We start from the raw sequence: 16,993 nt of genomic DNA, 5'->3' as shown, positions 1-16,993 counted from the left end.
TGAGGACGGCTCATAATGTCTGGAATGGAGTAAATGGAATGGGGTCAAACACGTGAGGACGGCTCATAATGTCTGGAATGGAGTAAATGGAATGGGGTCAAACACGTGGGAACCAGGTGTTTTTTGATGTTCCATTTCTTCTTTTCAGGCCATTACTATGAGTCCGTCCTCCCCAACTATTAGTCCGTCCTCCCCAATTAAGGTGCCACCGACCACCTGCGTTTAGTGGCTTATCACTACTACTACACTAAGATTGGACTATGCTTTGGGATGATTTCTCACGCACGCACGCACGCACGCGCACGCACACACACACACACACGCACAGAGTTTTAGCTTGTATTTACAGATTTAAGCGTTTCTAACACTCCTCGGCTAAGCACAGTGTACGCTATGAGAGATGTGAACCATCTTGGTGCTATTGATTTCTCTCAAAAAGATCTGAGCTCTATAGCTGACTGCGGACTAAAAACAAAAACACATATCTCACCATTTTGATGCAGAGACAATACTGTCAAGGCAGAGAATATATATTTAAACTACAGTATGTCATTAGCTTCAGGGCCTCAGCAGAAATACTAGCAGCATGACATTACATTCATATTGACATGCCTTCTACAGTAAAGAGCCCAAAACATTATTCGCTGTGCTTATTATAAATGAATATATATATATATATAAAATTGTAGGGGGGGTTATCAAAGGGAAGCATCATAAATATGGCCAGCCTCTGTTTTGCAGCCTGGTTACCAGATGTGATTGTGCTTTAGCCAATCCCTTGTTTGTTACCATGACAGCCTCTGTTGTTTTGCAGCCTGGTTACCAGAGGTGATTGTGCTTTAGCCAATCCCTTGTTTGTTACCATGACAGCCTCTGTTGTTTTGCAGCCTGGTTACCAGAGGTGATTGTGCTTTAGCCAATCCCTTGTTTGTTACCATGACAGCCTCTGTTGTTTTGCAGCCTGGTTACCAGAGGTGATTGTGCTTTAGCCAATCCCTTGTTTGTTACCATGACAGCCTCTGTTGTTTTGCAGCCTGGTTACCAGAGGTGATTGTGCTTTAGCCAATCCCTTGTTTGTTACCATGACAGCCTCTGTTGTTTTGCAGCCTGGTTACCAGAGGTGATTGTGCTTTAGCCAATCCCTTGTTTGTTACCATGACAGCCTCTGTTGTTTTGCAGCCTGGTTACCAGATGTGATTGTGCTTTAGCCAATCCCTTGTTTGTTACCATGACAGCCTCTGTTGTTTTGCAGCCTGGTTACCAGATGTGATTGTGCTTTAGCCAATCCCTTGTTTGTTACCATGACAGCCTCTGTTGTTTTGCAGCCTGGTTACCAGATGTGATTGTGCTTTAGCCAATCCCTTGTTTGTTACCATGACAGCCTCTGTTGTTTTGCAGCCTGGTTACCAGATGTGATTGTGCTTTAGCCAATCCCTTGTTTGTTACCATGACAGCCTCTGTTGTTTTGCAGCCTGGTTACCAGATGTGATTGTGCTTTAGCCAATCCCTTGTTTGTTACCATGACAGCCTCTGTTGTTTTGCAGCCTGGTTACCAGAGGTGATTGTGCTTTAGCCAATCCCTTGTTTGTTACCATGACAGCCTCTGTTGTTTTGCAGCCTGGTTACCAGAGGTGATTGTGCTTTAGCCAATCCCTTGTTTGTTACCGTGCCACAGCAACCAGAGATGACTTGCTAAAGCATTCAGATCAGGCAACCAAGCTAGATATTTGGCTCAGACTCAGTCTTGATTGTAAGGAGGCTGGGTATAATGGATGCTTCCAAATGATTGTGTGACTTTGAACTACGATCAGTGTGAACAGATCCGATACTGGGATGGCATTCCAACTTTACAAAATAAAACAATAGAACAAAGCGTTTTAACATTCAAACATGTTAAACTAAATGCAATATTCTAATAACTTCAGTAGTTCAACTACGATTATACACGTAACAGAGGGATAATGCCTCTAATCGCTTCAATCTTTCATTATTCTGAAAAGTCCCTGTAGCTGTACAGTGTTTAGTAATAGATGTGAATCATGCTTAGTTGACAAAAAAAAAAGGAAAGCAGAGTAGATAATCAAGTCCATATCATATAATCATAGTCAATTGATAAAACGTCTAAGTAGCTTTAATAAGTTGTTTAAGTGACTTCTGATTACTATACTTTGTCTTTCTGTAATGAACACAAAAAAATATATATATATATAAACGCAACATGCAACAATTTCAACGATTTTACTGAGTTACAGTTCATATAAGGAAATCAGTCAATTGAAATTAATTCGTTAGGCCCTAATCTATGGATTTCACATGACTGGGCAGGGGTGTAGCCATGGTTGGGCCTGGTAGGGCATAGGCCCACCCACTGGGGAGCAAGGCCCAGCCAATAAGATTGAGTTTTTCCTCACAAAAGGGCTTTATTACAGACAGAAATACTCCTCAGTTTCATCAGCTGTCCGGAGAGCTGGTCTCAGACGATCCAGCAGGTGAAGAAGACGGATGTGGAAGTCTTGGGCTGGCGTGGTTACACGTGGTCTGCGGTTGTCAGGCCGGTTGGACATTCTGACAAATTCTCTAAAACGACATTGACGGTGGCTTATGGTAGAGAAATTAACATTCAATTCTCTGGCAAGAGCTCTGGTTTAGAGTGGCCTTTTTTATTATCCCCAGCACAAGGTAGACCTGTGTAATGAGCATGCTGTTTAATCAGCTTTTTGATATGCCACACCTGTCAGGTGGATGGATTATCTTGTCAAAGGAGAAATGCTCACTAACAGGACTATAAACAAATTTGTGCACAAAATTTAAGGAAAATAAGCTGTTTGTGCATATGGAAAATTTCTGGGATCTTTATTTCAGCTCATGAAACATGGGACCAACACTTTACATGTTGCGTTTATATTTTTGCTCTGTATAATTTGACAGCCGATGCATTCGCAAGTTTCACAACACTGATGTTTTGAGTCTTCATCATGAGTTCTCTTTTCTAGCCTCGTCCGACTCCCAGATCTGTTTGTGCTGTCGTGCCACGCCAAATGTGACAGTGACCATAGAAGTTGGGAAGACAGCACAAACAGATCTGGATCCAGGCTACCTTCTCTTCCACTCTTCTTCTCTCTACTAAAGGTATGTATCCTCTTCCACTCTTCTTCTCTCTACTAAAGGTGTGTATCCTCTTCCACTCTTCTTCTCTCTACTAAAGGTGTGTATCCTCTTCCACTCTTCTTCTCTCTACTAAAGGTGTGTATCCTCTTCCACTCTTCTTCTCTCTACTAAAGGTGTGTATCCTCTTCCACTCTTCTTCTCTCTACTAAAGGTGTGTATCCTCTTCCACTCTTCTTCTCTCTACTAAAGGTGTGTATCCTCTTCCACTCTTCTTCTCTCTACTAAAGGTGTGTATCCTCATCCACTCTTCTTCTCTCTACTAAAGGTGTGTATCCTCTTCCACTCTTCTTCTCTCTACTAAAGGTGTGTATCCTCTTCCACTCTTCTTCTCTCTACTAAAGGTGTGTATCCTCTTCCATATTATCCTCTTCCTTCACTCCAGGTTTGTTGACCAGGACCTGCCAGCCACTACTCCCTCCCTCCCCCCCAGACCCAGCCGTCAGTCCGTTGGCATGGTGATGTTTCTTCTCCTGTATATCTGGCTGCCGCCCCCCGTCACTCGTCACATCCAGGGTAGGGTTGTCATGGCAGCCATTCTCCACAAAATGGAATTCCTCGCCTCGAGTCTTGGGAGGGAAAGGAGAAGAAAGAGGAGAAGTTTTTACATAACGTTTGAAACATAACGTTTTAAATAATTGAGCGTGGGTCTCCCGAGTGGCACAGTGGTCTAAGGCACTGCAGAGCCTGGACTCTGGGTTCGAGCCCAGGCTCTGTCACAGCCAGCCGCGACCAGGAGACCCATGGGGCGGCGCACAATTGGCCCAGCGTCGTCCGGGTAGGGGAGGGTTTGGTCGGCACTAGCGACTCCTGTGGCGGGCCGGGGGAAGTGCACACTGATACGGTCACCAGGTGTACGGTGTTTCCTCCGACACATTGGTGCGGCTGGCTTCCGGGTTAAGTGGGCATTGTGTCAAGGAGCAGTGCGGCTTGGCAGGGTCGTGTTTCGGAGGACGCATGGCTCTCGACCTTCGCCTCTCCTGAGTCCGTACGGGAGTTGCAGCGATGGGACAAGACTGTAACCAATTGAATACCCAATTGGGGGGAGGCTAAAAAGAAAAACAATAATAATACATTTGCAAGAAATGAAATAACTGAAGAGTAACAAACACACCATAATAATTAATCCATACAGTCATAAAGCTATTGATCAATCAATGTGTCAATCAATCAATCAATCATGTATCAATCAACCAATGAATCAATGAATCAATATCATTTATCAATCAATCAATCAATCAATATCTCAACCAATTGAATCAAATCAATCAATCAATGAATCAATCAATACAATTGATCAATCAATGAATGAATCAATCAATGAATCAATCAATACCATTTATCAATCAATCAATCAATGAATCAATATCATTTATCAATCAATACCATGTATCAATCAATCAATCAATCAACCAATGAATCAATGAATCAATATCATTTATCAATCAATTTATCAATCAATACCATGAATCAATATCATTTATCAATATCAATCAATCAATACCAACCAATGAATCAATGAATCAATATCATTTATCAATCAATACCATTTATCAATCAATACCATGTATCAATCAACCAATGAATCAATGAATCAATATCATTTATCAATCAATACCATGTATCAATCAACCAATGAATCAATGAATCAATATCATTTATCAATCAATACCATGTATCAATCAACCAATGAATCAATGAATCAATATCATTTATCAATCAATACCATTTATCAATCAATACCATGTATCAATCAACCAATGAATCAATGAATCAATATCATTTATCAATCAATACCATTTATCAATCAATCAATCAATGAATCAATACCATTTATCAAATAATAACAATCAATCAATCAATACTATTTATCAATCAATGAATCAATCAATTCAATGTTATTCATTTAGCCCTTTTTTTTACAACAACATTCTCAAAGTGCCTTACAGTAAATCTACAGTAAGTAACTCTACAGTAAATCTACAGTAAGTAACTCTACAGTAACTCTACAGTAAGTAAATCTACAGTAAGTAAATCTATAGTAAATCTACAGTAAGTAACTCTACAGTAACTCTACAGTAAGTAAATCTACAGTAAGTAAATCTACACCTACCATAGTCTTGATCTTAGGCAGGCGTCTCTGCCAGAAGATATAGATGAGACCAGAGGCGATGATGACCACACAGACAGAACCTATGATCACCAGGACCACAAACAGCTTCCCGTAGTCACTGCGAGTCTGACTGGGCCTGGAGTGACAGGTGTTAGCGCTGCTGTAGTTCTGGATACCAATCTGGAACCAGACACACTGAACAGTTCAGTTTCATTCAGACAGAATCCATTTATACTTCGGACGGAGACCAGGCCGACCCATTTACATCCTTACACAAAGTCAGAAGGATCAGAAGGAACCAATTACAACCTTACATAGAAACAGAAGGATCAGAAGGAACCAATTACAACCTTACATAGAAACAGAAGGATCTTACCTCGTGTAAACCTCTCCTGATTTCGCCTAACATTGACAACATATCCTTGGTGGCAATAACTCCTAAAAGACAGTCAGAAATCACACAAACAAATGTTACTAAATAGCACACGATTGAGCAACCGCATGAGAATACAGTGTGGGAGACATCTACGTGTATATCTTCATATCATTTGACGAAGTTTGGCTCGGGATCACATATTTCACAGTATTTATATGAAACCTAGGTTTGAGAGCTTGACTGCAAATGAGAAAGTGGGCCCCAGCTCTCTGGGCCCCAGCTCTCTGGGCCCCAGCTCTCTGGGCCCCAGCTCTCTGGGCCCCAGCTCTCTGGTGTATCTGGTACCGTGTTCGTTGGTCAGCGTGACGAGCAGCTGGTGGTCCTGTCTGGTGGGTTTAGAGAGAGAGATGAGCCAGGAGCCCTGAGGACTGTTCATCTTCCTAGAGAAGGTTGTCTCTAGCAGCTCCAAGAGCCGCTCTCCACTCTCCACACGGAACTCATCCTGACCAGGAGACAGAGATGTCACAGGGTTAGGGCAAAGTTAGTTAGTCAGAGAAGGTTGTCTCTAGCAGCTCCAAGAGCCGCTCTCCACTCTCCACACGGAACTCATCCTGAACATAAACACAACAGGAGAGGTCAGAGGTTAACGGTGAAAAAAACACAAAGGTGCATCAGGTGACCTGGTTGTTGTCAGATCGATTTGGTTTGTGCTGTAGTTAGTTGTATAGAGGATCCAGCTGAAACAAGGACAAGAGGACAAGGTAGAAACAAACAGACGTACAAAATATGCAACTGTTTAACATACAAAATGGTATTCTGTGGTTGTGTGGTGATGACTCATGCTGTACGGAATAAATCTGCCTGCCAACTATGCCGTTGAACTAATCATGCTGTCTTTGATGTGCTGCTGTTTTGTGGATCGGAGCGTTTCTGTCTTCCTCCCTGCTGGGTACTTGTGATTTACTCTGTAGCGGTTGGCGTGACAACCAAAAAAGTCACATTGATTATAATTGCACGGCTTTCTGTTGTTTCCATGGTGACGGAGGGACTCTTGGGTGACGGAGGGGGATGATTTAGGGGGATGGAGAGGATTAGATTTAGATTTATTAGGATCCCCATTAGCCGACTCCAATGGCAACAGCTAGTCTTACTGGGGTCCGACACAGCGAAAAAGATATTACAGACAAAAGAGGATGGAGAAGAGGGGGTGGGGGTGGAGAGGGGGGAGGGTGGAGGGGAGGGGGATGAGGGGTTGAGGGTGGGGGTGGAGAGGAGGGGGTGAGGGTGGAGGGTGGAAAGGAGGGGGTGAAGGTGAGGGGGGGAGAGGAGGGGGTGAGGGTGTAGGGTGGAAAGGAGGGGGTGAGGGTGAGGGGGAGAGGAGGGGGTGAGGGTGAGGATGGGGTGAGGGTGGAGGGTGGAGAGGAGGGGTGAGGGTGGAGAGGATGGGGTGAGGGGAGGAGGGTGGAGAGGATGGGGTGAGGGTGGAGGGTGGAGAGGATGGGGTGAGGGTGGAGGGTGGAGAGGAGGGGGTGAGGGTGGAGAGGATGGGGTGAGGGTGGAGGGTGGAGAGGGGGGGGGTGAGGGGGAGGAGGGGTGGGTGGAGGGGGTGAGGGGTGAGGAGAATGTTGTAAACCGACTGTCAGAGGAAAGAAAGGGCTCCTGGTTGCCTCACAGTGAAAGGGCTCCTGGTTGCCTCACAGTGAAAGGGCTCCTGGGTTGCCTCACAGTGAAAGGGCTCCTGGGTTGTCTCACAGTGAAAGGGCTCCTGGGTTGTCTCACAGTGAAAGGGCTCCTGGGTTGTCTCACAGTGAAAGGGCTCCTGGGTTGTCTCACAGTGAAAGGGCTCCTGGGTTGTCTCACAGTGAAAGGGCTCCTGGGTTGTCTCACAGTGAAAGGGCTCCTGGGTTGTCTCACAGTGAAAGGGCTCCTGGGTTGTCTCACAGTGAAAGGGCTCCTGCTCCTGGGTTGTCTCACAGTGAAAGGGCTCCTGGGTTGTCTCACAGTGAAAGGGCTCCTGGTTGTCTCACAGTGAAAGGGCTCCTGGTTGTCTCACAGTGAAAGGGCTCCTGGGTTGTCTCACAGTGAAAGGGCTCCTGGTTGTCTCACAGTGAAAGGGCTCCTGGTTGTCTCACAGTGAAAGGGCTCCTGGGTTGTCTCACAGTGAAAGGGCTCCTGGTTGTCTCACAGTGAAAGGGCTCCTGGTTGTCTCACAGTGAAAGGGCTCCTGGGTTGTCTCACAGTGAAAGGGCTCCTGGTTGTCTCACAGTGAAAGGGCTCCTGGGTTGTCTCACAGTGAAAGGGCTCCTGGGTTGTCTCACAGTGAAAGGGCTCCTGGGTTGTCTCACAGTGAAAGGGCTCCTGGGTTGTCTCACAGTGAAAGGGCTCCTGGTTGTCTCACAGTGAAAGGGCTCCTGGGTTGTCTCACAGTGAAAGGGCTCCTGGGTTGTCTCACAGTGAAAGGGCTCCTGGTTGTCTCACAGTGAAAGGGCTCCTGGGTTGTCTCACAGTGAAAGGGCTCCTGGTTGTCTCACAGTGAAAGGGCTCCTGGTTGTCTCACAGTGAAAGGGCTCCTGGTTGTCTCACAGTGAAAGGGCTCCTGGTTGTCTCACAGTGAAAGGGCTCCTGGTTGTCTCACAGTGAAAGGGCTCCTGGGTTGTCTCACAGTGAAAGGGCTCCTGGTTGTCTCACAGTGAAAGGGCTCCTGGGTTGTCTCACAGTGAAAGGGCTCCTGGTTGTCTCACAGTGAAAGGGCTCCTGGGTTGTCTCACAGTGAAAGGGCTCCTGGGTTGTCTCACAGTGAAAGGGCTCCTGGGTTGTCTCACAGTGAAAGGGCTCCTGGTTGTCTCACAGTGAAAGGGCTCCTGGTTGTCTCACAGTGAAAGGGCTCCTGGGTTGTCTCACAGTGAAAGGGCTGGGTTGTCTCACAGGTTGTCTCACAGTGAAAGGGCTCCTGGTTGTCTCACAGTGAAAGGGCTCCTGGTTGTCTCACAGTGAAAGGGCTCCTGGGTTGTCTCACAGTGAAAGGGCTCCTGGGTTGTCTCACAGTGAAAGGGCTCCTGGGTTGTCTCACAGTGAAAGGGCTCCTGGTTGTCTCACAGTGAAAGGGCTCCTGGGTTGTCTCACAGTGAAAGGGCTCCTGGTTGTCTCACAGTGAAAGGGCTCCTGGGTTGTCTCACAGTGAAAGGGCTCCTGGTTGTCTCACAGTGAAAGGGCTCCTGGTTGTCTCACAGTGAAAGGGCTCCTGGTTGTCTCACAGTGAAAGGGCTCCTGGTTGTCTTGTCTCACAGTGAAAGGGCTCCTGGGTTGTCTCACAGTGAAAGGGCTCCTGGGTTGTCTCACAGTGAAAGGGCTCCTGGGTTGTCTCACAGTGAAAGGGCTCCTGGTTGTCTCACAGTGAAAGGGCTCCTGGGTTGTCTCACAGTGAAAGGGCTCCTGGGTTGTCTCACAGTGAAAGGGCTCCTGGTTGTCTCACAGTGAAAGGGCTCCTGGGTTGCCTCACAGTGAAAGGGCTCCTGGTTGTCTCACAGTGAAAGGGCTCCTGGTTGTCTCACAGTGAAAGGGCTCCTGGGTTGTCTCACAGTGAAAGGGCTCCTGGGTTGTCTCACAGTGAAAGGGCTCCTGGGTTGTCTCACAGTGAAAGGGCTCCTGGGTTGTCTCACAGTGAAAGGGCTCCTGGGTTGTCTCACAGTGAAAGGGCTCCTGGGTTGTCTCACAGTGAAAGGGCTCCTGGGTTGTCTCACAGTGAAAGGGCTCCTGGGTTGTCTCACAGTGAAAGGGCTCCTGGGTTGTCTCACAGTGAAAGGGCTCCTGGTTGTCTCACAGTGAAAGGGCTCCTGGTTGTCTCACAGTGAAAGGGCTCCTGGGTTGTCTCACAGTGAAAGGGCTCCTGGTTGTCTCACAGTGAAAGGGCTCCTGGGTTGTCTCACAGTGAAAGGGCTCCTGGTTGTCTCACAGTGAAAGGGCTCCTGGTTGTCTCACAGTGAAAGGGCTCCTGGTTGTCTCACAGTGAAAGGGCTCCTGGTTGTCTCACAGTGAAAGGGCTCCTGGGTTGTCTCACAGTGAAAGGGCTCCTGGTTGTCTCACAGTGAAAGGGCTCCTGGGTTGTCTCACAGTGAAAGGGCTCCTGGGTTGTCTCACAGTGAAAGGGCTCCTGGGTTGTCTCACAGTGAAAGGGCTCCTGGTTGTCTCACAGTGAAAGGGCTCCTGGGTTGTCTCACAGTGAAAGGGCTCCTGGGTTGTCTCACAGTGAAAGGGCTCCTGGGTTGTCTCACAGTGAAAGGGCTCCTGGGTTGTCTCACAGTGAAAGGGCTCCTGGTTGCCTCACAGTGAAAGGGCTCCTGGGTTGTCTCACAGTGAAAGGGCTCCTGGGTTGTCTCACAGTGAAAGGGCTCCTGGTTGTGTCACAGTGAAAGGGCTCCTGGTTGTGTCACAGTGAAAGGGCTCCTGGTTTGCCTCACAGTGAAAGGGCTCCTGGTTGTGTCACAGTGAAAGGGCTCCTGGTTTGCCTCACAGTGAAAGGGCTCCTGGTTTCCTCAGAGTGAAAGGGCTCCTGGTTTCCTCACAGTGAAAGGGCTCCTGGTTGTCTCACAGTGAAGGACAACAATGGGCTGTCTGGATCTATAGCCTGGTTAGACCAGACTGTACGCTACACTCACTATAGTTACACAAGTGTTCAGGCTGGTTTAACCAGGATACGATCTAATGGCATCCCATCATGCCCTGTTGATTCAATTACAAATGTACGAAATCAGAACTTTTCCCAACGAAACATCAGCAATTACAGTGCTGCAATATTACGGTCTAAAAAATATGTTTATGATGTGGTTACTCACACAGTCAACGTTGTCTGACATGTTGAGGATGACGTACCCCATCCCAGCCAGATCGCTCCAGTCCACACAGATCACCTGGTGGTTACATTAAGAGAGGAGGTGAAAGCAAGTTAGTAAGAGGCTGGCAAACCAATCAAAAACGTCAAAATATATGGGGCTGAGTGATACACGGTAACATAGTGTGACCGGTCGGGTTCAAACCAGTCTCCTGTGTGCCACAAGAACGCCGAACTGAAGTTAGGTCATTACCTCAGGGGGCTAACAAGTCTTCAAGGAAAGGCTGCTCCTCATAGTTTACTGAACCACCTCCTCTACTACATTATAGATTAGACATACTACTGAACCACCTCCTCTACTACATTATAGATTAGACATACTACTGAACCACCTCCTCTACTACATTATAGATTAGACATACTACTGAACCACCTCCTCTACTACATTATAGATTAGACATACTACTGAACCACCTCCTCTACTACATTATAGATTAGACATACTACTGAACCACCTTCTACTACATTATAGATTAGACATAACTGAACCACCTCCTCTACTACATTATAGATTAGACATACTACTGAACCACCTCCTCTACTACATTATAGATTAGACATACTACTGAACCACCTCCTCTACTACATTATAGATTAGACATACTACTGAACCACCTCCTCTACTACATTATAGATTAGACATACTACTGAACCACCTCCTCCACTACTCTACTACATTATAGATTAGTGAACCACCTCCTCCACTACATTATAGATTAGACATACTACTGAACCACCTCCTCTACTACATTATAGATTAGACATACTACTGAACCACCTCCTCTACTACGTTAAGATTAGACATAACTGAACCATCTACTGTTATAGATTAGACATACTACTGAACCACCTCCACATTATAGATTAGACATACTACTGAACCACCTCCTCTACTACATTATAGATTAGACACTACTGAACCACCTCCTCTACTACATTATAGATTAGACATACTACTGAACCACCTCCTCTACTACATTATAGATTAGACATACTACTGAACCACCTCCTCCACTACATTATAGATTAGACATACTACTGAACCACCTCCTCCACTACATTATAGATTAGACATACTACTGAACCACCTCCTCTACTCATTATAGATTAGACATACTACTGAACCACCTCCTCCACTACATTATAGATTAGACATACTAGAGAACCACCTCCTCTACTACATTATAGATTAGACATATTACAGTGCTGCATACTACTGAACCACCTCCTCTACTACGTTATAGATTAAAATATGAACCACCTCCTACATTATAGATTAGACATACTACTGAACCACCTCCTCTACTACATTATAGATTAGACATACTACTGTCATCTCCTCTACTACATTATAGATTAGTACTGAACCACCTCCTCTACTACATTATAGATTAGACATACTACTGAACCACCTCCTCTACTACATTATAGATTAGACATACTACTGAACCACCTCCTCTACTACATTATAGATTAGACATACTACTGAACCACCTCCTACTACATTATACATTAATTATAGGATACTACTGAACCACCTCCTCTACTACATTATAGATTAGACATACTACTGAACCACCTCCTCTACTACATTATAGATTAGACATACTACTGAACCACCTCCTCTACTACATTATAGATTAGACATACTACTGAACCACCTCCGCTACATTATAGATTAAACATACTACTGAACCACCTCCTCTACTACATTATAGATTAAACATACTACTGAACCACCTCCTCTACTACATTATAGATTAGACATACTACTGAACCACCTCCTCTACTACATTATAGATTAGACATACTACTGAACCACCTCCTCTACTACATTATAGATTAGACATACTACTGAACCACCTCCTCCACTACATTATAGATTAGACATACTACTGAACCACCTCCTCTACTACATTATAGATTAGACATACTACTGAACCACCTCCTCCACTACATTATAGATTAGACATACTACTGAACCACCTCCTCTACTACATTATAGATTAGACATACTACTGAACCACCTCCTCTACTACGTTATAGATTAGACATACTACTGAACCACCTCCTCTACTACGTTATAGATTTACTGAACCATACTAGTTATAGATTGAACCACCTCCCACACATTATAGATTAGACATACTACTGAACCACCTCCACATTATAGATTAGACATACTACTGAACCACCTCCTCTACTACATTATAGATTAGACATACTACTGAACCACCTCCTCTACTACATTATAGATTAGACATACTACTGAACCACCTCCTCTACTACATTATAGATTAGACATACTACTGAACCACCTCCTCTACTACATTATAGATTAGACATACTACTGAACCACCTCCTCTACTACATTATAGATTAGACATGAACCATCTCCTCTACATTATAGATTGACTACTGAACCACCTCCTCTACTACATTATAGATTAGACATACTACTGAACCACCTTCTCTACTACATTATAGATTAGACATACTACTGAACCACCTCCTCTACTACATTATAGATTAGACATACTACTGAACCACCTCCTCTACTACATTATAGATTAGACATACTACTGAACCACCTCCTCTACTACATTATAGATTAGACATACTACTGAACCACCTCCTCTACTACATTATAGATTAGACATACTACTGAACCACCTCCTCTACTACATTATAGATTAGACATACTACTGAACCATCTCCTCTACTACATTATAGATTAGACATACTACTGAACCACCTCCTCTACTACATTATAGATTAGACATACTACTGAACCACCTCCGCTACATTATAGATTAAACATACTACTGAACCACCTCCTCTACTACATTATAGATTAAACATACTACTGAACCACCTCCTCTACTACATTATAGATTAGACATACTACTGAACCACCTCCTCTACTACATTATAGATTAGACATACTACTGAACCACCTCCTCTACTACATTATAGATTAGACATACTACTGAACCACCTCCTCTACTACATTATAGATTAGACATACTACTGAACCACCTCCTCTACTACATTATAGATTAGACATACTACTGAACCACCTCCTCTACTACATTATAGATTAGACATACTACTGAACCACCTCCTCTACTACATTATAGATTAGACATACTACTGAACCACCTCCTCTACTACATTATAGATTAGACATACTACTGAACCACCTCCTCTACTACATTATAGATTAGACATACTACTGAACCACCTCCTCTACTACATTATAGATTAGACATACTACTGAACCACCTCCTCTACTACATTATAGATTAGACATACTACTGAACCACTACATTATAGATTAAACATACTACTGAACCACCTCCTCTACTACATTATAGATTAAACATACTACTGAACCACCTCCTCTACTACATTATAGATTAGACATACTACTGAACCACCTCCTCTACTACATTATAGATTAGACATACTACTGAACCACCTCCTCTACTACATTATAGATTAGACATACTACTGAACCACCTCCTCCACTACATTATAGATTAGACATACTACTGAACCACCTCCTCTACTACATTATAGATTAGACATACTACTGATCCACCTCCTCTACTACATTATAGATTAGACATACTACTGAACCTGCTGTATCTCCTGGGAGAAGTGTGCACCATGGAGGAGCTCTGCCTCTGTTAACAGCTCTTTTCCTCCATGCCTGACCTCCTGCTCCTCCTCATCATGCTTCTTTTCCTCCTCCTGCCTCCTCTCCTCCTCCTGCCTCCTCTCCTCCTCCTGGATCTCCTTCTCAGCGAACATCTCCTCGTCCTCCAGACGGACCGCTGAATCCTCTGTGATGTCGACCGTGGGCGCCAGAGACGCCAAGGGGGCTGTGGTCAGGGGAGAGATGTCCCCTCCTCTCCCTGCTCTTCCCGAGTCATTCCTAGGTCTTCCAAGGACCACTGCCTCCTCTTCCTCTTCCATCACCTCCTCCTGGTCTTCTGTATGGGTGTTGTCCGACTGGAGAGGCCCAAGGCTGGGGAAGACACCCACCTCTGGGAAGGTTGGTCTGGAGGTGGAGGCATCAGGCTCAGGGGTGGAACTCTCCCTCTCCTCTACCTCCTCCTCCTCCTCCTCCTCCTCCTCCTCCTCCTCCTCCTCCTCCTCCTCCTCCTCCTCCTCCTCCTCCTCCTCCTCCTCCTCCTCCTGGTCTGGGAGGGTTGGTCTGGAGGTGGAGGCATCAGGCTCAGGGGTGGAACTCTCCCTCTCCTCCTCCTCTTCCTCATCTGCTACCTCTACCTCCACTGTGTCTTCAGGAGTTGATTGTGAACCCCCGTACACTGGGACGTATTGTGGGTCTAAGGTGGTTGAGTCTACAGGAACCAGAGGGTCAGCAGCAGGGGTGGTGGGGGTGTTGGAGGTGGGGGTGGTGGTGGTGTTGGAGGTGGTGGTAGGCAGGCTCTGGTTCTGGCCGTAGCCAGCCTCCAGGGGGAGGCCGCTGGACTCTCTCTCCATCTCCCATAGCTCCCGCTCCTGCCTCTCCACCACATCCTTGAAGGGAGAGGTGTGGTTCCCCTGTCTGGGTTCCTCCATAGGAGAGGTGGAGGTCTGGGAGAGGGTCTGACTGTAACCTGAGACGAACAAGAAGAAATGGTAGTACTTGACTTTACAGTACAGAGATGACCTGGTATTTACTAGTACACACAGTCATAACCTATGATTTATTATAATGAACTCAGGAACGCTCCTTAACTCTGTGTTGTGAAATATGTGTGACTGGGACAGATGTATTGTAAATCCCTAGTGTTGCTTGATTTACAATAGACTGGGAGGCACCCCCCCCCCCCCCCCCCAATACAGTCACACTGACATGTGATGTTCATATAGAACCGATTTCCCGGACAATAAATCAAATCCATTTTTATTGGTCACATACACATGTTTTGCAGATGTTATTGTGGTTGTAACGAAATTATTGTGTTTCGACAGTGCAGTAATATCTAACAATTTCACAACATATACCCAATACACACAAATCTAAGTAAAGGAATGTAATTAAGAATATATACATTTATGGACGAGCAATGTCAGAGCGGCATAGACAAAGATATGGTAGAAAAGTGTAGAATACAGTAAATATAAATATATAAATATATAGGGCAGCAGCCTAAGGTGCTGTCTCCTGTTATTGACTGATAGGACTATTACTCAGTCATCGGCTTCATCAATATGTGTATCGATGACGTCGTCTCCACAGTGACCGTACGTACATATCCCAACCAGAAGCCATGGATTACAGGCAACATCCTCATCGAGCTAGAGACTAGAGCTGCTGCTTTCAAGGAGCGGGAGACTAATCCGGACGCTTCTAAGAAATCGTCTGCCACACTGGTACCGCAGTGAAACATATCCCCATCCCCGTTCTTCTGCGTAATGCAAGGAATCATACTCAACTCAACTCAAGGAATCATACTCAACTCAACTTTCTCTCAGTGCAGACATAATGTAAAATAATTCTGCAGTACCTAGCCTTTACCCAGCCTTTACCCAGCCTGTACCCAGCCTGTACCCAGCCTGTACCCAGCCTGTACCCAGCCTTTACCCAGCCTGTACCCAGCCTTTACCCAGCCTGTATCCAGCCTGTATCCAGCCTGTACCCAGCCTGTACCCAGCCTGTACCCAGCCTGTACCCAGCCTGTACCCAGCCTGTACCCAGCCCACCACAATAAACAGTTCTGGGAATAAATACACCCATCTCAGCAATATCATCTTAACTTATATAGTGTGAGTGGTGGTGAGCATCTAGTGCTGCTGATTGGGACATATTACCTGCTGCCATATATCCACTCTAAGATCAGCCCTGTCCTCTTCTCACAATGTATACGAAATGCTTCAGTCTTGTTTTAGACCCCATCATAGCACTGAGACGGCACTTGTGAAGGTGGTAAATGACCTTTTAATGGCATCAGACCGAGGCTCTGCATCTGTCCTCGTGCTCCTAGACCTTAGTGCTGCTTTTGATACCATCGATCACCACATTCTTTTGAAGAGATTGGAAACCCAAATTGGTCTACACGGACATGTTCTGGCCTGGTTTAGGTCTTATCTGTCGAAAAGATATCAGTTTGTCTCTGTGAATGGTTTGTCCTCTGACAAATCAACTGTAAATTTCGGTGTTCCTCAAGGTTCCATTTTTAGGACCACTATTGTTTTCACTATATATTTTACCTCTTGGGGTTGTTATTCGAAAACATAATGTTAACTTTCACTGCTATGCGGATGACACACAGCTGTACATTTCAATGAAACATGGTGAAGCCCCAAAATTGCCCTTGCTAGAAGCATGTGTTTCAGACATAAGGAAGTGGATGGCTGCAAACTTTCTACTTTTAAACTCGGACAAAACAGAGATGCTTGTTCTAGGTCCCAAGAAACAAAGAGATCTTCTGTTGAA

At 45.2% G+C, this 16,993-nt stretch overlaps 1 protein-coding gene across 1 annotated transcript; it reads right to left on the bottom strand.

The window, feature by feature from the left end:
- Nucleotides 1–2,807: 2,807 nt before the first annotated feature.
- Nucleotides 2,808–14,652, bottom strand: LOC124004306 (podocalyxin-like protein 2). Its single transcript, XM_046313119.1, has 6 exons — nucleotides 14,185–14,652; nucleotides 10,487–10,561; nucleotides 6,000–6,156; nucleotides 5,655–5,716; nucleotides 5,279–5,458; nucleotides 2,808–3,734 (listed from the first exon to the last, which is right to left on the bottom strand). Exons 1-6 carry the CDS (start codon nucleotides 14,521–14,523, stop codon nucleotides 3,504–3,506), a joined length of 1,044 nt encoding a protein of 347 aa, XP_046169075.1. The 5' UTR covers nucleotides 14,524–14,652; the 3' UTR covers nucleotides 2,808–3,503.
- Nucleotides 14,653–16,993: the final 2,341 nt, after the last annotated feature.

Source organism: Oncorhynchus gorbuscha, linkage group LG18 (assembly GCF_021184085.1).
Source record: "Oncorhynchus gorbuscha isolate QuinsamMale2020 ecotype Even-year linkage group LG18, OgorEven_v1.0, whole genome shotgun sequence".
Lineage (NCBI taxonomy): Eukaryota > Metazoa > Chordata > Actinopteri > Salmoniformes > Salmonidae > Oncorhynchus > Oncorhynchus gorbuscha.
This window is presented reverse-complemented; position numbering and strand designations above follow the sequence as displayed.